The 22479-nt window shown below is 37.4% G+C and overlaps 3 protein-coding genes and 1 non-coding gene across 9 annotated transcripts; 3 read left to right on the forward strand and 1 right to left on the reverse strand.

The window, feature by feature from the left end:
• The first annotated feature begins 71 nt into the window (after positions 1-71).
• LOC112151836 (protein FAM180B) lies at positions 72-1513 on the forward strand. Of its 2 annotated transcripts, XM_024280922.2 has the most exons (3): positions 72-713; positions 873-931; positions 1020-1513. In XM_024280922.2, exons 1-3 carry the CDS (start codon positions 650-652, stop codon positions 1365-1367), a joined length of 471 nt encoding a protein of 156 aa, XP_024136690.1. In that variant the 5' UTR covers positions 72-649; the 3' UTR covers positions 1368-1513. The 2 variants fall into 2 exon arrangements, with proteins under 2 accessions (XP_024136690.1, XP_036068249.1); XM_036212356.1 differs by having other exon boundaries at positions 72-931.
• Positions 1504-6930, reverse strand: ddb2 (damage-specific DNA binding protein 2). The gene is made up of 11 exons (XM_024280741.1): positions 6789-6930; positions 6602-6703; positions 6423-6523; positions 6077-6268; positions 5688-5854; positions 5301-5400; positions 3704-3881; positions 3452-3597; positions 2959-3114; positions 2838-2883; positions 1504-1760 (listed from the first exon to the last, which is right to left on the reverse strand). The coding sequence occupies exons 2-11, from the start codon at positions 6699-6701 to the stop codon at positions 1516-1518; spliced, it is 1431 nt and encodes a 476-aa protein (XP_024136509.1). The 5' UTR covers positions 6702-6703; positions 6789-6930; the 3' UTR covers positions 1504-1515.
• Positions 6931-7593: 663 nt separating this feature from the next.
• kif23 (kinesin family member 23) lies at positions 7594-21139 on the forward strand. 5 transcript variants are annotated; one of them, XM_024282442.2, is made up of 24 exons: positions 7595-7742; positions 7987-8047; positions 8120-8248; positions 9081-9186; positions 9334-9470; positions 9550-9662; positions 10009-10179; positions 10318-10362; positions 10939-11051; positions 11872-11993; positions 12075-12177; positions 12259-12338; positions 12412-12531; positions 12610-12766; positions 13136-13297; positions 13387-13553; positions 13638-13811; positions 14937-15140; positions 16300-16635; positions 16792-17025; positions 18143-18231; positions 20199-20277; positions 20448-20518; positions 20606-21139. In XM_024282442.2, exons 1-24 carry the CDS (start codon positions 7729-7731, stop codon positions 20619-20621), a joined length of 3003 nt encoding a protein of 1000 aa, XP_024138210.1. In that variant the 5' UTR covers positions 7595-7728; the 3' UTR covers positions 20622-21139. The 5 variants fall into 5 exon arrangements, 4 of the variants coding, with proteins under 4 accessions (XP_024138210.1, XP_024138212.1, XP_024138211.1 ...); XM_024282444.2 differs by lacking the exon at positions 16300-16635; XM_024282443.2 differs by lacking the exon at positions 10318-10362.
• LOC112152954 lies at positions 11684-11780 on the forward strand. Its single transcript, XR_002920424.1, has one exon. It is a non-coding gene; the product is annotated as a Z30 small nucleolar RNA (small nucleolar RNA).
• Positions 21140-22479: the final 1340 nt, after the last annotated feature.

The raw sequence follows: 22479 nt of genomic DNA on the forward strand, positions 1-22479 counted from the left end.
TTTCTTTGTACACATTGAATATAATAAATAAAGATTCACACGGCTTAGTGATCTGCAAAATATAGCAGCAATTTCTTTGGTGAAAAAGCGACACAGTTGGGCTAATAAAGTTTTACTTTATTTGTAGGCTCCTTTTTACAAATTGCTGACAACCTGTCTGGAAAAAAGACACAATTCTGCCAATACCAAAGTGGAAACTATAATCTAATCTAAAATTCTATTTAGTTTTTATCTCTCAGTGAAGATTATTTTTCTGTTAATTTCCAAACCGTCAGATAAAATACAGCACATATTATGTAGATTGATTTTTTCTAAATATTCAAGTGTTCATAAAAAAAAAGTGTTAGAGGATTTCAGATAAATATTTTGTTCTTACCCTCTGCAGGTTTAGACTGAGATCTGTGTAAGAGTTGAAGAAATTCTTCACCTGAGTGCAGAATGCATCAGATTATGAAGTAACGGCAAATTATTATTGCTCAGCCATCTGGATTTAGATTCCTTTCTCAAAGCTGGAAAAAATGTGTGCTATTCAGTCTACTTTTCATCTGTGTTGGTTAAAAAAAAAGAAAAGAAAAGAAAAAAAGGTCAGCTGACAGAGTTAAGAGAAAATTCTGACTAATCAAGAGAAGAAAGAGGAAGGAGAAAGACCATGGGCCCACATCTTAAATTCACGCTCTCGATCATTTTGTGCTTTTGGTTTGATCAAGTTACAGGTGAGTAAATGAGAACGATTTACTGCAAATGTGGAGCTACAAAGACAGATTGTTGCATAGTTATAGGGTCAAATGTGCACTGCACATGTCAAGAAGGGATTAACTGCGATAAAAAACTCAGGTTAGTGAGATTTTTTTCCACAAAAATACATTTTTTAGCTGTGGCTGAAGGCAGACGTCCTGCTTCGTCTCTGGCAGATGCTGATCTGATGTTTGAGGTACTTTCCGTTTTTTATATCTGTGCTCAGCTGAATGAGATATGCTGTTTTTTCTAACAAAAACACACAATCTTTCTCTCCTGCACAGATTTTGCTCAATGGCGTCACAGTCGACCGGTATAACAACGTCCTCTTGCAGGACGAAGAGCTGGCATCGATGCGGCAAGGACGAGACTTCCTGGCTCGGATCAACGACGACATTCCAAAAAGTCTGAGTTCCATGAAGCTCATGGCGAGCACGCTGGAGGACGGTCAGAAGGCGCCGCTGACTCGGGCTCAGATTGAGAATGTTGTCCTGAGCATGGCGTACTCCGCCCACCAGGCTTACAACCAGGAGAGCAGAGAGGACCGCGAGGCGTGGGGGGGAGTGCTCCTCCAGCTGGCTAACATCACAGTCCATCAACTGAGAGGAAGTTTTCTCTTCAATTATGATTAAATACACTCCTGAACGTGAAAAAACTGCTTTTTTTTGTTTTTTATGAAAGAATAGATTTATTATTATTATTCAGTAAAAAAGCTTTTTAAACAAGAAACAACTTGAAAAATACAAACAGGAACAATGAAACAGACGATGAAATGCCGTTTTACTTTTTGGTCTGCTTTGGATTGCTCTTGGAACTTCCGGTTTTAGTCTTGGTCTCAGTTTCTTCCAGGGAAGCGAGCTTTTTTTTAAGCTTCGGGTCCAAAGGTGGTGCCTTTCTATCTCTGCTGGAGCGCTGCTGACTCCTCCGCTGCCTCCTTGGGTCATCACTGGAGGAGAATTCCTCCTTTGGATTGTGCTGACCGCTGACCAGAGAATTATCATGGTCCCAGACCAGCACCGTCACACCTGAGAGCCATGAAGACACAGCTTCAGATAGAGACTTCAAGCAATAAAATAACGGAAAGTAGCATAGCATAAAATTAAAACAAAGCAAAATGGCATAGAATAGAATAAAATAAAACAAAAAAAACAAAACAAACAAAATGTCATAGAATAGCACAAAGCAAAACACAAAACAAAAAATCCAAACCAAACACAAAACAAACACAAACCAAAACAAAAAACTAACCAAAACCACAACACAACAAAAAACCCAAACACAACACAAAACAAACCAAACAAAAAAAAACACAACACAAAACAAACCCAAACCACACAAAAAACAAAAAACCCACCAAAAACCCCAACACAACAAGAAAAAAAAACAGACACAAAACAAAACAACAAAACACGCAACAACAAAAAACACCAAAAACTACAACATAACCAAAAACCCCAACACAACACAAAACAGACCAAAACAAACAACACAAAACCAAACACACAACAAAAAACACAAAACACAACATAAAACTAACAAAAACAAAACAAACACAAACTAAAACAATAAAAAAATGCAACACAACCAAAACCCCCAACACAACACAAACCAAAACAAACAAAAACAAAACAAACAACAAAAAAACACAACACAAAACAAACCCAAACCACACAAAAAACCCACCAAAAACCCCAACACAAAACAAAAAAACAAAACAAGCAACAACAAAAAAACACCAAAAACTACAACATAACCAAAAACCCCAACACAACACAAAACAGACCAAAACAAACAACACAAAACCAAACACACAACAAAAAACACAACATAAAACTAACAAAAACCAAACACAAAACAAACACAAACTAAAACAATAAAAAAACACAACACAACCAAAACCCCCAACACAACACAAAACAAACAAAAGCAAAACACACAACAAAAAAAACACAAAACACAACACAACCCAAACCAAGAACAACACAACCCAAACAAAAAACAAAACAAAACACAAAAAACACAAAACAAAACAAGCCCAAACTAATCTGGCATGGCGTGGCATAAAATAAAATAAAATAAGCAAAAGCTTCTGAAGAACTCACCCATACAAGATCCAATCACGTCGCCCATTGGGCTGAATTTGTTAATCTGTGAACGCAGAAATCTGTCAGTTATGACAGCTCACATTTTTCCTGTCTTTGTGCTCTGACAAACATCACTCACAGACTTGATTCCTGAAGCAGTGGAGTCATACAGCTGGTATACGAGCTCTGCAGTGTTGGAGTCATAGATGTCGATGGTCCTCTGGTCACCGGTGCAGATGCGGTCGTCAGGGTAACGTCCAGCAACAATGAGGTCATATGTAGGATGCCATGTGGCCTACAGAATATAAATCCAAATTTGAAATGAACACAATTGTTTTAGAAAGATATTTCCTGTTTCCTTAAATCATTAAAGTCTTGAACTAAATTTGTGGTTTTTACTCTTATTAAAAAATGACACTTGTTTAAACAGCTGGAATAGAAAATAGAAACATGAGTCGACTCTTTCTGAGCACGACTGCAGTTATATACCAATACATCAGTAATTTCATGCACAAATGTCTTACAATTAAAATTTATATCCAAACTTTTAATGCCAGATTTTTTTGTTTATATGTAACTAAGCTGTAGAAATAACAGAGTATTAAACAGTAGAATGCATTGAGTATAGAAACCTTGATGGGGGTGAGGTGCTGAAACTGTCTGTGTGGGTGCTGGATGATCTGCTGAGGCTTTGACCAGTCGCAGGATGAGTACACTCGGATCTGGTCCTGCTGGTCTGTGGTGAGCAGCTTCGTGGAGTCCAAGGGGTTGAAGTAAGCTGTGAGGTAATTACAACTGTTAGCAAAGAAACCTTTAGGAGTCAGCATTTTAATCCCTGCTAACAAGAATTTGACCAGAAAAAAATGCTTCTCCAAGAATACAACCTGAGTTGACAGGCCTTTCGTGAGGCATCTCGTGCAGGAAACTCTTCTTGTCTTTCGTGTTCCTCAAGTCCCAAAGCTTCACCGTCCGGTCGACAGAAGCCGTCGCCAGCAACCAGTCGCATCGGGGGTTAAACTCTGCGTGGGTCACCTTACCTTTGTGCAACTTCTCACTGAAAATCTGAAATAACAAAAATAACTAATTAAATATTTGGTTCTTGAGCCTTCAAAACATGTAGTTTTAGCAAGCAATAATGCTAAATATTATGAACTTTTTGTGTTTCTTAATTAAAACTAATTTAAATATTTTTTCGGACTTATTTTTAAAACATGAAATGTTACTGATATTTATAATTTTGAAAAAATTAGGACACCCAATGAAAGCTTGCATATTTTCCTACATATTTGGATATAGAAACATTTAATATGAATTTGAACAACACTGAGTGATCCAAGTGATATAACTTTACATTAAAAAATGTTAAATTAAAAAAAATGTAATTTCTGCTTATATTTAAGATTAGAGACTTCACACTTAAAGCACATTTAAGGGAGATGCAACAAAAAAGTATCTCAATGACACAATTTTAGCTAAAAGAGCAATAAATAGCAAATAGGAGGCAACTTTGACCTCCATTAAATATGATTTTTTTTGTTCAGATCTTTTTTCTATGAATAAAAAAGTCATTTTTTTCTATTTTTGTTAAAATCACTTTTTATAGACATTTTTAAAAATAAGATTGGACATTAATATATGAATATTTTTTTTTTAAAGAGAACTGATTATTTATTGAGGATGCCCTAATTTCTGTATGTATGAGTCTACCATTATACTACCACCACCATGCCTGTTAGAATGATAGTAGGAGATCAGTACTGACACTTCCAGTTTTTACATTTAAATCACCAAGCTCTATCCATCCATCCATCCATCCATCTTCTTGGCCGCTTCTTCCCTTTCGGGGTCGCGGGGGTGCCGGAGCCTATCCCGGCTGCTGATGGGCGAAGGCGGGGTTCACCCTGGACAGGTCGCCAGTCTGTCTCAGGGCCTCAATCACACACACATCCACGGTCACATTCACACCTAGGGGCAATTTAGAGTCACCAATTAACCTATGAAGCATGTTTTTGGACGGTGGGAGGAAGCCGGAGTTCCCGGTGAAAACCCACGCATGCACGGGGAGAACATGCAAACTCCACACAGAAAGGTCCCAGCCGGGATTTGAACCGGGGCCTTCACGCTGTGAAGCAAGAGCGCTAACCACTGCGCCTCACCAAGCTCTAATTAAACAAATTTCTTTGTTTTATATACATTTTAAAATCGGTTATATTTATGCTAAATGCAAGCATCTTTTTTTGAGTAATTTGGGGATAAAGTAGATGGACGAGAGGGGTGAGTCAACAGAATTAGAAGAAAAACGTCTAATTTTGACCATACATTTATTTAAAGAAGGAAAATTAAGTTTTTTGTATTATTATTTCAAAAGGTAAGGACATTCTAATAGTGTTGTGTAAAAAAAAAATGAATGGTAAAAAATTAAAAACAAAAAACATTGAAATCTTCTAGCAGGGAAATAAAAAGGAGTAAATAAAGTTTCACCTTTTGGCCGGTCAAACTGACGAGCGTCAGCTGACCCATGTTGTCCCCCGTCACCAGCATCTGTCGGCTCACAGACACGTCAACGCAGCAAAACCAAACGCTGCAAGGAAACAAACAAAAAAAAAAGACTTTTGAAAATTGTACGATTCTGTTTTATAGTTAGTTATGTTTATTCACCAAATACTTCTTCTGCTTTTTGTCTCTTTTAAATTAAAGAAAGTCTGCATTTGTGATTAAACACATGTAAAATGATCAATATATACATTTAATGTATCATAGAAAAAACAAAAAAATAAAATGTTTAAAGAAAAATTAAATTAAAGCAATTATATACAGAGATAGATTTAAGAGGAAAACAGTGTTCAGTGCAAAGTGTTGTTTTCTAACCAAAGGTTGTGATGGTTGTGGTCACATTCTGACGTTTTGGACAGCAGGGTGGGTGGCTGGCCTTCAAAGCTCTGCAGGGTCAGTTTCCCCTCACCGGATGCCACATACACTCTGGAGTAGTCAGTGGGGCAGAACTTCATCCCTCCAATGAAGTCTCCGGCTCCATTCTGTGCACAAAACAAGAAATGCTCGTCTGTCGGAGGATTGTTGGTACGAGCAACATAATAAGACTATTGCTGAACTGACTCTTGAAACCCATCAATCTAATGAAGACAAAAAAAAAGCTTGTTGTGGAGAGTTGTGTGGAGTTTAACCAGCTGTAAATAAACACATATTTATGTGTATCTTATGAAAAGTCTTCAAATAAAACTGTTTTTTCTTGGACTCACCCCCTGGATGAAGCTTTTCTTTGCGGGCTTTTCAAAGTCCCACAGAAAGATGTCTCCACCTTTGGAGGCTGCAGCGAGGGTGGTGGGGTGAGTGGGGTGCCACTCCAGACAGGTGATCCTGCGATCGAAGGGACTGGTAGCACCATGGAAGTGATAGGCTGACAGAGAGCGGACAAAGGGCTCCTGAAGACACTGCAAGAAGGAGCGGCAAAGACAAAACTTTCAATCACTTCAGAGAGAAAAAAAAAATCAGATTTTGCTTTTAAACCACTAATTTGCATCAGATTTCCACATTATAATATATGAAATGTGACAGAATAAATCTGTTGCATTCATTCATTCTAACCTGTCTCATCCGAGAGTGCAGACTTTGTCCCAGAGTGTTCCTGTAAATGTAGTGCAGGATGCTCCCATGGCCATTTCTCCTCTGGGGCTTGACAGGCAGCTCTACATGCAGAGAAATACACGTTGTTATATTGTTTCTGACCTCAGAGTACACCGATTCAGCCCGTCAGTACTGCTCACCTGGTTCCGAGGTCTTCCCATCTTTCTTTTCCTTTAATTTTTTTGACAGCGATGCTCCAGAGTCTCCTTCAGACCTTTTTTTCACTTGCTTCCGTTTCATGTCTGTCAGAGAAAAACGCTGTGACAACAAAACCGCTTGTGTCTGCTTAATTATCCGTCTGGAAGAAGGAGTAAACGAGCAGCTTACCTGTAAATGTGGACGCGAAGCGCCTTAAAGAAGTCTGTTTGCATAACGCGGCAGTACCACGTGACTAATGGCTGCAAATGTTTTGTAACTTCAGCACATGACGGCTGGTGCCCGGTAGATGGCGCTGTTTGCTTACAAATCCGTCTCTTTTTCCAAAAAACTTTATTAAAAACTAGAGACAAAACAGTGGAAAACACTACACATACTCTTTTCTTTTTTTTTCTTTTTTAAAGAAAATGACAAAAATGAAAACAGTAGCAATAATAATAAAATAGTAAAACAATTTTGTGAACAGGACTGATTGATGGCGAATTTACTGAAAATAATGAAAAGTTCAATAATAAAAAAATTCACATTTTTGGACAAACCATGAAATTCAAAATATAACACGACATTAAAAATAATATGTCAAGAATTTGTACTCAATTTTGTCTTCCTGACAAGACCAAATGTATTTGTGTTGTCTATGCGATAATAAAATAATTGAAAAAATGAAATCTGAAAATCTTAGTGTGACATATCCATAAGCAGGAGGAACAACTGTTTTATAAATATAAATACAAATTATAGCATGTTTCAGCAAAAGTTAAGATTATATTCCCTATGAGCATGGATACACACTCATCAATACATTTAATATCTAGCCAACCCAAAATGTAACAAAAGTATACAATAACAGAAATTTGATATATATTTTTTTAATGGTGGTACAGTTTTTATTTTGTATTTTATTTTATTTTATTTTATGCTCAAAAAAATACTTTTACAAATATGTTTGGAATGTGGAAACTCGGAAGTGACGCAATACGCACGTGTTTATTTTTCTGAGATCCTATTGGCGGCTGTGGGATTTGAAAAAGTTCTCTAATGAGAGGCGGAGCCGGGAATTTTCAAAATCTGAGCTACATCAACGGGAGTCTAAAGTAGGCTGATTGCTACAATGAACAGGCAGGGGTAAGGAAACTTTAATGATTCAAGTTTAATCATTTGTTATTAATGTATTTACATATTTTGGCAGTTTGTTGTCCCGCGCCTAACAAACAGTTATTGAACAAAATAACGGATTTGATTAGCTTAACCATAACGTCTTTGCCTAGCTAAAATCGATGCTTGAGGTTTAGTTTAGTTCAGGATTTGTCCCCGTTTTTATTAAAACTCATGCTAACAATCAATCAGCATGTCACGTTTTTCCCCACAGGAAGTTCAGGACGCCCCGCAGGCCTAAAAGGCCTGTGAACAACCAGAAAGACCCGGTCGGAGTAAGAGTCACTTCTTAATCAAGCGAGACATTCTTCCAATAAAACTCAATCCACACTGTTTTGTCATTGCAGGTCTACTGTCGTGTGCGGCCTCTCAGTGGGGGAGAGGAAGAATGCTGCATTGAGGTCATCAGCAGCACCACCATCCAACTTCACGCTCCAGAAGGGTTTAAAGTTAACCGCAATGGAGAATACAAAGAGGTAAAACGGGTTTCTAATCAATAAAAGTACACATATGAACATATAGGAAATCAATTGCTTATAATAATTATTTTTTCTGACTCATGGATGCACTAAAAATAATTCAAAACAATTGTGCACAACAGGTTTTTTAACACAGTTCAAAAATGTTTATAACAAACTTGATTATAGATATGTCAACCATAAGCTGTGATTTTTCTGTTGATATAATGATTATAAATTTGAATTGAAGTGGGGTACACTTTGGTGTGTTGGGGTATAGTATTTAAGTGGAACCAAACCAGTGTTTATACATAACAAATGAGTGTTTAGTGTTTCTATGTGTGCATTTTTTTCTACTTGTATATTTATCATGTGCAGTTATGTGTGTATATGGGTATCTGAAACTGGATGTGTGCTATTTAGAGATGCAACAGGACTAAAATAGATAGTGGGGTTGAGGTGATGGTTTAAGGGTTTTTATGTGTATTTTTTTTTTCTTTTGCAATATCTCTCCAACACTTTTTAAGCATTTTTGCCGCAGGATCACATTAAACTACAAATATAAACAATTTCCACATCTCGTGCATTCCAGACATCACAATGTATGGATTCTGCAATACTCTAAACTATGTTTGACTTTATTTTTTCACGTTTGTTGAGAAAAATGTGTGATTTAAATAATTTTTTGCTTGTATTAAATATATTCAATTGGTTTAAATTCAAACTCTGAGTATGGAGTTAAGAAAGGTAAAAAAGATGGCTACAATTTGCCACGGATAAAACAAAGCAGGAGTTTTTCTGCCCTTTTGAGGGAACTTTGGCATCAATGTTCTTTTTTTTTTCTTTTTAGACGCAGTACTCTTTCAAAAAAGTCTTTGGAGTCTCTGTATCTCAGGTCGAGCTCTTTGAGCATGTGGCCAGACCTCTTGTTGATGATCTTATTCATGGAAAAAATGGTAAGATTAAAGGCTAATCCGGATACAAATTAGTGTTTTGTTACTGAGATATAGGTGGAATGCAGTAAGATAACTCCTTTTACATATATATTATTTTTCTTTCTCAAAGGCTGAGAAACAAATCTGTTGAAACTGTGCTTCTTGCAGGTTTACTCTTTACATACGGAGTGACAGGAAGTGGGAAGACGTTCACCATGACTGGCTCTCCAGGTCAAGGAGGATTGCTGCCTCGGTCCCTCGACATGATTTTCAACAGTATCGGGCCCTACCAAGCTAAACGATATGTAAGAGTCTGGCTGCTACGCTCTGCTTTTTAAAACGTTTCTATCAGTATTCATCAGTTTGAATTTTTTTTTATGTAAGGTTTTTAAGACCGACGATAAAAACGGAATGGAAATCCAGGGCGAGGTCGATGCGTTGTTGGAGCGCCAAAGGAGGGAAAACAATTTGCCTGTTCCAAAAACGCCTTCCTCCAGGTAAATGCTGCTTTGTCCTGATGGAAGCTTTCTGGAATGTATTTGGAAATTTAGTGAAACATGCAGCTGAAAACCAAAATGATGGCCTTTGAAACGGAGTCTAAGCACCTGTAGTTAAAATATACGGGACTGGAGAAAAGTGGTATTTTGTTGAACTAACAACTTTGCAGATACAACTATGTGACCTACATTTTTGTCTTTTATTTATTGTTCTACAATTTATGTCACATTCTCTATATTATTTGTTAAATTTGGCATTAAAAAGACAAATAGAAAATAACTGTTGATTTTTCGTGTAATTTTTGTGAATTTTTTTTTCATACAATTACATTATTTTTTCTATTAGACAAAAGATTGACCCTGAAATGGTGGACATGATCACCCCTGAGGAGGCTTGTAAAGCAGATGGCGTGGACGAAGACAGCAGCTACAGCGTCTTCGTGTCTTACATAGAAATCTACAACAACTACATCTACGACCTGCTGGAAGAAACGCAGGAAGACGTAGTCAAACCAAAGTGAGTTTCCCACGTTTATTTTGGGTGTCTGTCTGACAGCATGAAAACAATTCAAAAAATCTGTGACTCGACGTTAAAGCTGTCATTTTTCTGGTAGCGCAGACTAAAGAGAAAATTGAATTCTTTTCTTTTTACTAGGTGGAATGGTGGAGGTACTCCTGTGCGCCAGAACACTGAGTTTATGTGAGAAGTGCACACATTTTGATTAGACAGTAGAATAGCAGAGTGTTTTCTAGCTGGGAAACCTCTGATGCATGCATTATGCTTTTTTTTTCTTTAGTAATGGAAATATTTCTGCATGTAAAAGCTACCTAGTTACTTTGGTATATTAAAATATCTACAAATTATTAGAGTTTGAGAAAAAAGTGTTTTATACCATGAATTAATGTAAGAAAATAAGTTGTAGGGACGGTTAACCTTTTGAAAATAGCAACTGATCTTCATTTACCTTCATGATTTAATTATTTAAGGATTGTCATGCAGTCCAGTTGTATAAATACAGCGAGGCATATATTGCAAATTTGAACAAATATTATTTTTTTCAATTTAAATTAACTTCTGCAATTTTTTTGGGTAATCATAATGATCACAGTTGCAGCTTCTTATGTAAAATCATGGCTAACACAGCTTGATTATGGCTTTCCTTTGGATGGCTAAATGCACGTCTGTCTTTAAATGTCTCTTTTTTTTTCATTTGTTCGTCTTTGTGCATCGTCTTTTTTTATTTTTATTTAAATAACATGATTTTGTTTCTTGTAGACCGCCTCAATCTAAAATCCTGAGAGAAGATCAGAACCACAACATGTATGTGGCGGGCTGCATGGAGGTGGAAGTGAAGTCAGCTGAGGAGGCCTTTCAAGTCTTCTGGAGAGGTGAGGTTGTTTGTGAATAGACACCCAAGTTTTATTTCAGTCCAGGGGTCTGCAACCTTTGAGGCCAAAAGAGTTTCTTATTGACCAGAATCGAGCAAGAGCTGCAAAGTTCTACTTCTAAAATGTTTGTGTGACTATTAAGCCATTCACTCATAAAATGTAGCTTTTATGTATTTATAATAGAGTTACCACAGTGTCACATTTTTCCATAGATAAAAATTTAAACTTTTACTTTACTTTTAAGGACTTTACCTCTGGGCAGCAACTAGAGACTAAAGATGAGAATGTATGCTTTAAAGTGATATTTTTTTTTTATTAAAAAAACGTTCCCAGCAGTGTTTTAATTATGATTATGAAGTTTTTAACCAAAATCCCACAACTTTAATGTCTTAAAAAGCCATTTTTCATGTTGATCTGAAGCTTCCAAAATCTCCTCTTAACCTTTAACCACGTCTGCATTTTGGAGCAGTGGTCAGCAGTGACTTAGTAAAAGATCACCTCATTTTAAAAATGTAAAAATAAATGCCAAAAAAAACATTAATTCAAATTGTTGACCTTTTCTTCAAAGCCACAACAGAATAAGTGTGTGGCTCCGGAGCTTCGGGTTGCAGGTCGCTGGTTGAGTCGGACGGGAGCAGTGATGATTTTAGATGCGACTGACTTGGAATTGCCGGCTTCACGTCAGGCTCTGTCCTTGAAATGACGTCTGTTAATCTTCTCTCTGAGCTGACCGCTTTAAGATGTAATGTTTCTAGAAATGTGGCCCAACAGTTTGAATAAATTTGTTTGGTCATTTTTAAGTTCAGTCGTGTTCTTCCAGGTCAAAAGAAGAGGAAGGTTGCAAACACTCGTCTGAATCGCGAGTCGAGTCGCTCACACAGCGTGTTCATCATCAAGCTGGCCCAGGCTCCTCTCGATGCAGACGGCGACAATGTTCTTCAGGTCAGCCACCTTTCACTTCAAGAGAGTAAAATGCATGAAAAAGCAGTTTGTGTGCATTTCATCTTGAATGTTGACCAACAGGACAAGAACCAAGTGAGTGTCAGTCAGCTGTGCCTGGTCGACTTGGCTGGAAGTGAACGCACCGGCAGGACAGGAGCTGAAGGCACTCGGATTCGTGAAGCAGGTCATTTATTTATAAAACCCACTTTAGTTTCATTTATCATAGCATTAGCTCCCTGCTCCAACGGTTTGTTTTTTCTTGCAGGCAACATTAACCAGTCTCTGCTCAATCTGAGGACGTGCATCGAGACACTTAGAGAGAACCAGATGTGCGGCACAAACAAGGTGCGTATCGGCAAAATAAATCTAAACACCGGTTAGGCTTCAGATGATCGGTAATCCATGCTTTCTGTCATAGATGGTGCCTTACAGAGACTCCAAAGTGACCCACCTGTTTAAGAACTACTTTGACGGAGAAGGAAAAGTCAAAATGGTCGTTTGTGTCAACCCTAAAGGGGAAGACTATGAGGAAACTCTGGCAAGTCTATTGTTGTTTTGTGTTTTTATTTGTGTGAGCTTCATGTAATCTGATCTGAGACGGGTTCTGTCTGTGCAGCTGGTGATGCGGTTTGCAGAGATGACTCAAGAAGTGGAAGTGGCCCGTCCTGTCGACCGGCCCATCTGTGGCCTCACTCCTGGGCGGCGGCACAAAAACCAGGCGTTCAAAGAGGAGTTGTGCAAGCTGGATGAGCGTGGCGCTCCGATAGAGACAGGTGAGCATGCACCAAAGTGGCTGATTAAATCACTACTTTACCCTTTAAAACATGAGGCATTGCCGGTGTCGCTTAAACATAAAATCTTTAACATGCTGCAGCTTTACAACAGTTAACACGATAATTCTGGTAGATTTTGAAGGAGAAAAGCGGCGTGAGCGGCGTGAGCTTTTCTCCTCTACCAGAATTATCGTATTAATGGTTGAAAAGTTACAGTAAATCAAAGAATATAAACACAGCTTGGGTGTTAAAAGGTTAAAAATAGCTTAAGCAGGATATTGTTCATTATCTGTGTTGAGGAGTTGTGCATAAATTTGTGGATCAACCTAAAAATGGAAAACAAATTTTCAGAATTTTTTTTTCCTGCAGATTTGACCTCCTTCATCAACCACCTGGCGCTCAGCCTCCCACCTCTACCCTCCTGTGAGCTGACCGACCCGAGTGACGACGTCACGCTGCCCCGGCTAATCGATGCTCTGCACAACAGACAGAGGATCAGACAGACCATAATGGAGGAATACAACAGAGCAGGTTAGAGCTCAAACTTTCTTTTTTTCTTTGAAATGTTAATCATAGTTTCTATTTGAGCCAACGTTTTCTGTCTCTTGTTTTATTTGTAGCCAACACAATGAAGTCTTTGCTCCAGGAGCTGGACTCCAACCTCATTTCCAAAGAAAACTTTATTCATGAGCAAAACGGAAAGCTGATAGAAAAGGACAAAATCATCCAGAACAACAGGGCAGAGATTGAACGTTTGGAAAAGAAGGCTAAAATGCAAGAACACAAGGTAGGAGGGAAAAAGTTTTGTGTAAATTTTGAATTTTTTTGTGCTTTGTAAAAGTTATATATTTCTTCTTTTCTTGGTCTCCAGATGGACATTCTGCAGAAAACAACAAAAATCTACGAAGACGATAAGCGGTCTCTGCAGCAGGAGCTGGAGACCCGGGAGCAGCGGCTGCAGAGGGAGCTCGGGGAGAAGATGCGTTTGGAGCAGCGCATGCACGGCGCGGTTTCAGACACCCAGCATAAGTGGGAGAAAGAATGCGTGAGTTTTCATTCTTCCACAGTACAGAAAACTAAAGGAATAAATAGTTTTCTTCATGTTTTATATACTTGTCTTGTCCACATAACGCAAACTAAGACGAGCACTAACCACTTCCCTCCTCCCACTCCTTCTGCTGCCAAAACCTATACGAAGTGTAACTAGAGAAGTTGCATTATTTGTGATAATACTAGTGTGAATGCTTTTTGCTGAATTTTGTCACTAAAGATGCTGAAGAAATGTATTTTAAAAAATGAATAGTCATGAACGCGCTAAACATTTTGATACCAAACTTGTATAATTTACAGAAAGCACAAAGAATTTGAAGAATTTCCTGAAAAAAATGCACTATAGCTAAAATATTCACTAGTTTAGCTCCAAATTAGCTAAAAAAACCTCCTCAAATGCCAACTCAGCCAAAAAAGCTAACATGTTGCTAAAATATCATCTTAACTCCAAATTAGCTCAAATATACTACGTAGATGCCAAATTAGCCCAAAAAAGCTAGCACATTGCTAAAATATCATCTTAACTCAGAATTAGCCCAAAAAGCCTCATTAGATACCAATTTAGCCAAAAACGTTAGCATTGTACTCAAATATTAGCTAAACTCAAAAGTACCCCAAAAAACCTAATTAGATGCTAAATTATCCAAAAATGTTAGCATGTTGCTAAAATATTAGCTAAACTCAAAAAGTACCCTAAAAAACCTAATTAGATGCTAAATCATATAAAAATATTAGCAAAACTCTATATTAGCCTTAAAAACATCATTAGTAGTGATGTCCTTAACATGCTGAACATTTTGATACCAATATTGAATAGGTTTCAAAGTGCGCAAAATATTTGTTAAATTGCATGAAGAGGAAAAAAGCAAAAAAAAAAAATACATAAATTCTTTAAAAAACGTGTAAAATTTAAAAAAGCATACAGAAGAAAAATAGGATAGAGAAACAGTATCCCTATAGTGTGAATCTGTCACATGTGGGATTGATATGTGGATATATTTGAGCCAGTTTAGATTTATGGAGGTGTGCACGGTGAGCCATTTTAAACAGTAAAATAACTCATTATTTTCTTATGTTTTCATTGAACGTATCTCACGGAGAGGGTTTTGTTTTTGTGCAGGAGCGGCGAGTAAATGCGATGCAGCTCGAGATGCAGAACAAGCTGTGGGTGAAAGATGAAAAGCTAAAGCAGCTCAAAGCAATCGTGGTGGAGAGCAAAGGTTCTGCCCGTCCCGATCCTCCACCACGCCAGAGCCGGCCTCAAAGACCCCCCAGAGACGAATGCCCCCCGCCAAAGAGATCCGCCTCACCCTCTCCTCTTCCGGTAGGTATTCTGTTTTTACGTATGTGCAAGAGTTGTTCGTGTTTATGAATTTAAAAGATGTTGACTCTGTATTTTTTCGTTTCAAATTTAGCATGTTTATACCTCTGCCTTTGTATGTATTTAACAAAAATCTAATCAACATTTGGCTTCTTGAGGTCACTACATGCTTTGATAGCTAATATGTGATACGTCGTAAGATTCTAAACAAGAGTTCATAGATTTGAAACTTTTGCAACACCATTCTCAATTCAGACATTTGTCTTTAACCATGTTTTAGATAAATCCACCTACAGAGAACGACATGATGTTCAAATTATTTACAGTTATGCCTACAAATTACCATATAATTACATTGATTTTTAGTGGACAGACAAATATTTCTTTATAGAATTTTGAGATATAATTTTTTTTCTAAAAAAAAAAAAAGCTTATTCTGTATTCCTTAAGATGACTAAAAACACTAACTGATATTATCATAATTCATGTATAAGAGAGTTAAGAAAAGGGGCATTTGGTCAACAACTACAAATATTACTGAAGGTTTTCATATATTTTTACACTGCTTACCACTAATATAAGTTAAAACAATCTCAAGACAAAATTCACAAAGCTTACTGGGTTGATTTAACCTTAAACTGGACAGCTCCGAAAACTTGAAAAGCTCAAATCGAACGATCTTTACTAAAAGCTATATTGATATGTTTTTTTTTGTTTGTTTGTTTTTGTTTTTTTTTTGTTTTTTTAAGAAATAAAGAAAAAATACCCTTTAGTAGTAGTATTATTTTTTTTTACCAAACTATTTTTGGGTGGAATTTGTTGTGTTTATAAAAATTCCTGAAAATATAGTCAAAAACTGTCTTTGTGCTGCCCCCTACAGGTTGAAACAATGTATTACAGTTGAATTTAGTGATTGGTCAACTAGTGTATGTCCCAGAAGTTCTGTATCATCATGTTCAGCAGCTCTAGTATCCATCACAGCAAGTGTGATTGACGAATACTACCTTCTACTGCTGTTTCTGGATCCTAGAAGACACTCATGTCTCAATATGAATCAAGACTGAGAGTGTTTGCATTTCAAATATATTTGTACTGTGGAATGATCTCCTTTGTTTCTTTTTGTCCCCCGTCTGTAATGATGCATCTCCACTTTGATCCCCAGAGCCCCGTTCATTCTCCCCCCGTCACTCCAGTGACAGAGTTTCAGCCAGTCAGTTCTCCTAAGGTTGAGGAGGTTGAGATGAACCCCAGGCTGGATGTTCCCACTCCCAGCAGCGGTAGCTCTTTATCTGTAGCTGAGTCCATCACTTCATGGGAGCGGCGGGCAGCTGTGGAGAACAGGCAGGGTACCCCGAGTGCTAGCACGCCTAAAAGAGACGAGTCTCCTGCAGGTTCTTCAAGCAGCATAGAGAAGAAGACAGTGTGCTACAGGAGGAGAAAGGGAGGCTGCTTTGCATCCCCTACCTTTGCCCTAGACCTAATTGAGAGAAGCTACAGGGTCAGTAAGTTAGCTGCAGGTGGTGACCACATGTTTTTGTGAGGGAAAATATCCCCAAAAGTTTAGCAATTTCCTTCTTTTTCGTAAAAATAGTAATAATAAATTGCTACTTTTGTTTAAAATCCAATCCTTTTATCTTCACATTGACGTGAGCAGACTACCACACCAGTGCGGCCTCTGCACCGGAGGTCCCGTTCTGCCGGCGCCGAAAAGTGGGTCGACCACAAGCCGACCTCCAGCCTGGATTTGGGGACCGTCTTGCAGCCCGTCATTCCCAACGCCATCCAGGTGTCGGCGCCCAATGAGAAGGCCCTGTCAAAGTGTGACAGATATGTGCTGACGCACCAGGAGGTCGCCTCGGACGGCGAGGTCCAGACCAAACTCATTAAGGTGAAGTATATTCCTGAAACGGTTTGGTGGACATCCTTGTTAGATCTCATTCTCCAGTTTGATGGAATTTTTACTGTTTGTTGCAGGAAAAACTTTCAGTAAGATATGGTGGTGATTGTAGGAAAATTCCAAACTTTCTTCACACATATTTTATCTCATTTATTCTTTACATTAAAGTAAAAGCATATTTATGGAGGGAAATAGGTTGTTGCTCATGTCATTTTTTAAAATTAAGGCATTAATTTGAAAAGTAACTCTTATGTTGTGGTCAAAAAGGATTTATTTTCAAGTGTGGGTCAATTTTGACCCAAGCATAATACAAGGGTTAAAAGACCCTTAACCCAAGTGTAATTCACAAAAAAGAATTATATTATTATTAAAAATAATTACCTCTCACATGCATGTAAATAAAATAATAAAGAGAAAAATCTGATTTAACCTATTAGCTGTGATGTTCTTTATATTTGAGCAGACTGCAGTACAAGTACATCAGAATTTAAAACAGGTGTCTAGTGTTGGGCGATACGGAAAAAATAGTATATTACGATATAAAATATTCTATATCAAAATAAAATATAATTTATTTTCTGGAAAAAAATGACAAAAATGGCATCACTTACTTTATTTTTTAAAGTAACATATAACCACATTGTCACAAATAAGAAACTTTTTTAAGTGCTTTCAAGTTTCTTAGTAGGAAAATCATTTTTTTGCACAAAAGTTCTGCAACAAAAATGAACAAATAAACTATTGAAGAGATATGACATGATAGATACTTTTCTATCCCCACACAATGTGGCGTCATATTGTTCAGCACTACAACTGTCTATATATACGCATTTTAAATAAATTCAAAAAGTTAAACAATATTGTGTTACATTATTGAAAAAAAATATTTGGTTAAAATAAAGTTTGTGACAGAATTTTCTAAGTTATTCACCATGACTTTCAGAGAAGTGCTGCTCATTTCTGTTTGGGAAAATCTCTTAAGATTCATCTCTGCTCTTAACTTCTTTGGTCTTAAAGATCTTTATTTCTGCTCATGGGGTTAAATATTTTAAAGTCTTTGTGTTTTGATTCTCTAATGTTTTTTTTTTTTTTTTTGTGAACTCCTCAGGGGGAAGTGATTAAGACCAGGGGAGGAGGTCAAGCAGTTCAATTCACTGACATTGAGACACTGAGACAGGAGCTCACCACAGCCCCAAGGTAACAGAACCTAATTACATATTTATGTACGGTGGCCTCTCGTTATATCGCAGTTCACCTTTTGTGGACTTAATTTCACTTTTTATTGTTTCCAGTTTAATTTTTTTTTTTTATACATTTAGTTATGCATCCTGATTAGCTGCAAAGCACTGCCAATAATTCTCCTATCAGCCATGTTTCCTTTAGTTTGCATGATTTACATAAATCTTTGATTTTTTTTTTTAAGCCAAGTTTTATTTTCAGCCTAGAATCTGGACTTATTTTTCTGCAAAAGTTTAACCTTTAGGAGTTTAAACTAAAGAAAAAAGTGAAAATATTCATGTCCGTCTGAGAAAAATGTGCTGTGTATAAAGTGTAAGGAGGAGTTTTACAGCCTTAAAATATTTATAATAACTGTAAAAAAAATAAAGATGGCCACTTTGTGGATTTCACCTTTAAGAAAGTAACTTCTGTGATAAACGAAGGACCATTGTGTTGTCATTTCTCTTCTACTCTTTTATGAAAGAACATAGTTTTTTTTTCTTTTTTATTTTTTTATTTATCTATTTATTTTTAAACAGAGAATTCAGTTATCTCCTTTTTGTTCAAGAACTGTGTCAAAATGTCAAAATTTACCATTTAACAGCCCCCACCCCCTCCACACACAAATGATCGCCTCCAGGTTGATGCAGGAAAGTTTGCTATCATAAAGCCTTCAGCTATATGATATAAAAAACAAAATGACTCGTGAGGCTGTCATGAATCAAAATGTGGCTTTTTTTTTCTTTTTTTAAGTTCACCATGGAGGATTAGCTGTAAATTGAGAAGAAAGTGCTTTGTTCTGATCGGATCTTAACGACTCCCTTTGCGCGATGACCCTAAAGCCTCGTTTCCTCTGAGCTGACCGGACTGGTCTTCTTCTGGCTGTTTTTAGAATGGTTTTGGCAATTCAAATATGCAGAGTGTAGAACGATGTCATAGCGGTGTGACAACTGTGGTTTTCTGTATTTGCGGGTTTGGCAAATAAGGAGAGAATACTGAATTAAAAAAATGTAATATTCTTCGCAAGAAGACTGCGATGGGGGGGAGAATACAACTGAAAAGAGAACAAAACTTTCGGCTTGGATCTTGAGTTGGGAAAAGCGCTGGTCGGACGCTTACTATTGTTTATAAAACCTTTCCACCAATCAAAGGATTTCATTGTGTGACGACAGTAACTCCGCCCTAACTGGTTCGTTCCATTTTTCAACCAACTGGGGACCAAAAATTATACAATTTGGGCCGGACCAATGGGTCAATTTTAAAATGGAAATGCTCAAAATACCGTTCCGGTCCGGTCTGGACCACCCAATGAAAACGAGGCATAACAGACCATAATAAACCCTTCCGCCTGTGGATTAAACTGCTGTTAAAGTAGCTGTAGCTAGTTACATAAACTGACATTATGATCAAAGCTTACATAGAAACAGAGATTTCTTTAGCTACAGCTAGGTACAGAATATGTCAAATATTGAATTTAAGTTTCATGATCATTCTTTAATATGTGACTCCTGGGTTTGCATGTTGCAGCTGGAGGGATGACTAACATACTTTGTATATTGGGGGTAGAGATGCCCAAAAATGTTAAATGCAATAAAATAAGATGGATTTTTATTGGTCAGGTGATTTCTAATCTTGTTGAGTTTAGATTTTGGTTTAGAGTTGGAGTGATATGTCACTTTTGCCTTCACAACGAAATTAATTATTTTATTTCCAATGAAGCATTGAACCTTTCAATACAAAATAAACTCAAAATCACGAGAGTGCACTTTCAGGATGAATTCCTGCTCACCTCCTTACATATTCTGCTCTGACATGTTCTGGCTTAATGGACCCACCTGATCAGTAACAACTAAGGCAGCGCCGGTGATGCTTAAATCTTTAAAATACCATACTATAACATGCTTTGCACATATTTTGGTAACATTTGACTCTGTTTGCCTCCAAAGCCGCAAGAGGAAATCGTCAGAAAACGTTCCCTCTAGTGGAGATCAGCAAGATGGAGCCTGGACTGACGTGGAGACAAGGGTAAAACTCATTTATTTATAGAAAAGTTGCACCTTTTGGTTTGAGCATAACAAAGAATGTAGCAGCTTTAGTGTATAAAAACATCCACTTCTTGTGCCATGTTTTATTTATGCCCGTTTCAGTGGGTTTGTGCTCTTCATGTCGAACATTCAGCACATTTTTCTCCTCAGTGCTCCATGGCCGTGGAGATGAAGGCCGGCTCCAACGCGGGCCCTGGTTATGAACATCACGGGATCACCAAGTAAGCTTTTAACTTGCCAAATTAGATTGAACTGTTTCAGTGTGAGTCCATGACTGGAGTTAATATTTCACACTTTTGTCCTTATAGGCGCAGAAAACCCTGAACTTCAGACGGCTGCACCCCTCCTGTCCTCAATGCTCTGAATTTGTGCAATAATCTCAGCTTTTATTATTATTTTAGGTATAGTCACAATATTTAAATATTTTCCACACTTTTATATATGCAAAATATGTATGTATGTAGGTCACCAAATCTTGATTGTGGATATTTTTTCTTCCATTTTTTTTCCTTTTCTTCCTAAAGTTGTGTTACTGGGTTGAGTCACATGTTCTGCTTAATGCTTCCTGTGGCTTTTACCTTTAAAAAATGTTGAAAGCAGCAAAAGTTGCTGTCTTCAAGTGCCATTTATGTCATGTATAAATATGTTTGTTTACCTTGAAATCAAATCTTTTTTGTGAACTCTTTGAATGAAGTTGATGACAAGTGAAGAACCAGTTGGAGCCACTAGATGGCAGCACAGGACATCAGAATATTGTAGTCTGGGGAACAGACAGGACTTGCACAAAGGTTATCCAGTGTCATTGTAGATATACTTGCTATAAAGTGTGACATTTCCACTTATCCAAATTGCTTCAGTTTGTCTGTAATCAAACAGCGGTTGCATTTGGAATCTTCAAACCTAATAGCTAACGGGTTCCTCCTCCTTCAGAAGGATGCTTAAAAAAACATTTGTGCTAAGAGTGGAACAACTGTCATAAAAGTTGTCATTTTTTTAGCTCATGCTAGATTTAATAATCATTGTTAAGCAAGATACCCCATTAATTAAATTAGACTGGTTGGCTGCGTCAGCTGGGTTTCAGGCTATTATCAAGTATTTTATTTTTTGTTCATCTTCTGTATTTTCTTATCAGATTTTTTCCCCTACTTTAGCATTTGTCTTCCAATAAGAATAGATTTAAGGCATAAAATATCTACCCATCCATTTTCTTTACTCGCTATATCCCCGTTGGGGGCTGCTGGAGCCTATCCTTTCAACTGCTAGGTGAAGGTGGGGTCACTTCCTCATACATGCACAACTAGGGACACTCGTTTTTGGATTGAGGGATGAAGCTGGAGAACCTATGCATGCATACATGGGGAGAGCAAATCAAGTGAGAGCGCCAAACATTGCCCCACCGATCAGCCACAGGCATAAATATCCATAGTCAATTTAAATATCTGTGATTAAATGTATTGTTTCTTTAAATTTTTTAAATAAAAAAAAGCTTAGTTTGCCAGAAAAGTATCGATTCAGTAAAATACTGCATTACACAATACTTATATCAATATAAAATTCTCCCAAAATGATATTTAGTTATGTATAAGCAAACGTATAGTTCTGTATCTTCCCTTTGTTTTGCACTTGACTCCTGAACACTAGCTGGCAGCTCTACACTACACCAAAAACCAAATAAGAAGTGATACATGTGAACCCAATATGAAACTCTGAACCTCGCAGTTGTTAGTATTATAAGTATTAAAAGGAAAATCAGTAATAATGTTGATACTTATCGCATAGGGAAATCTGAAAAGTATTTTATTCCCAGACTTTTTCCAATATACACCCCTAGTTTGTCAATATAAACAGACAGGAATGTGAAGTGGAATCTTCCCACAAAAAGCCAAGAAGTTTAGCTTTTTTTTCTTACCTCCCATCAGCTGAGCATCACCTGTGTAATGAGCAGCTGAAGTTTGTGCTACAGACCATCCAGACTTTGAGTAGACCGTTGAAATCTCATCTACTACCAGTCTGGCTGGGTTTCAATTGGAAAGCACTGGAGAGTGACTAACATGGAACCTCTTGGAAAGGGTCAAGAGCCCAGAGCAAGCCAGTGGCCATTAAATTCACTCCTATGAGATATTGAGTGCTTTGCTTTTTGACCGGGCTCTGTTTGATGTGCTGCACAGCGTTATTATCCTCA

This window comes from Oryzias melastigma, linkage group LG6 (assembly GCF_002922805.2).
Source record: "Oryzias melastigma strain HK-1 linkage group LG6, ASM292280v2, whole genome shotgun sequence".
In the NCBI taxonomy this organism is placed as follows: domain Eukaryota; kingdom Metazoa; phylum Chordata; class Actinopteri; order Beloniformes; family Adrianichthyidae; genus Oryzias; species Oryzias melastigma.

Excerpts from the sequence above, each read along its gene's own strand:
- LOC112151836 (XM_036212356.1), top strand. The coding sequence starts at position 722 with ATGAGAACGATTTACTGCAAATGTGGAGCTACAAAGACAGATTGTTGC. Across the intron at positions 932-1,019 it reads ATGCTGATCTGATGTTTGAG|ATTTTGCTCAATGGCGTCAC; the intron begins GTACTTTCCGTT and ends TCTCCTGCACAG.
- ddb2 (XM_024280741.1), bottom strand. The coding sequence starts at position 6,701 with ATGAAACGGAAGCAAGTGAAAAAAAGGTCTGAAGGAGACTCTGGAGCA. Across the intron at positions 6,524-6,601 it reads TGGGAAGACCTCGGAACCAG|AGCTGCCTGTCAAGCCCCAG; the intron begins GTGAGCAGTACT and ends CTCTGCATGTAG. Across the intron at positions 2,884-2,958 it reads CTGCTTCAGGAATCAAGTCT|ATTAACAAATTCAGCCCAAT; the intron begins GTGAGTGATGTT and ends CTGCGTTCACAG.
- kif23 (XM_024282442.2), top strand. Across the intron at positions 17,026-18,142 it reads TCCAGACCAAACTCATTAAG|GGGGAAGTGATTAAGACCAG; the intron begins GTGAAGTATATT and ends TGAACTCCTCAG. Across the intron at positions 20,278-20,447 it reads GGACTGACGTGGAGACAAGG|TGCTCCATGGCCGTGGAGAT; the intron begins GTAAAACTCATT and ends TTTTCTCCTCAG.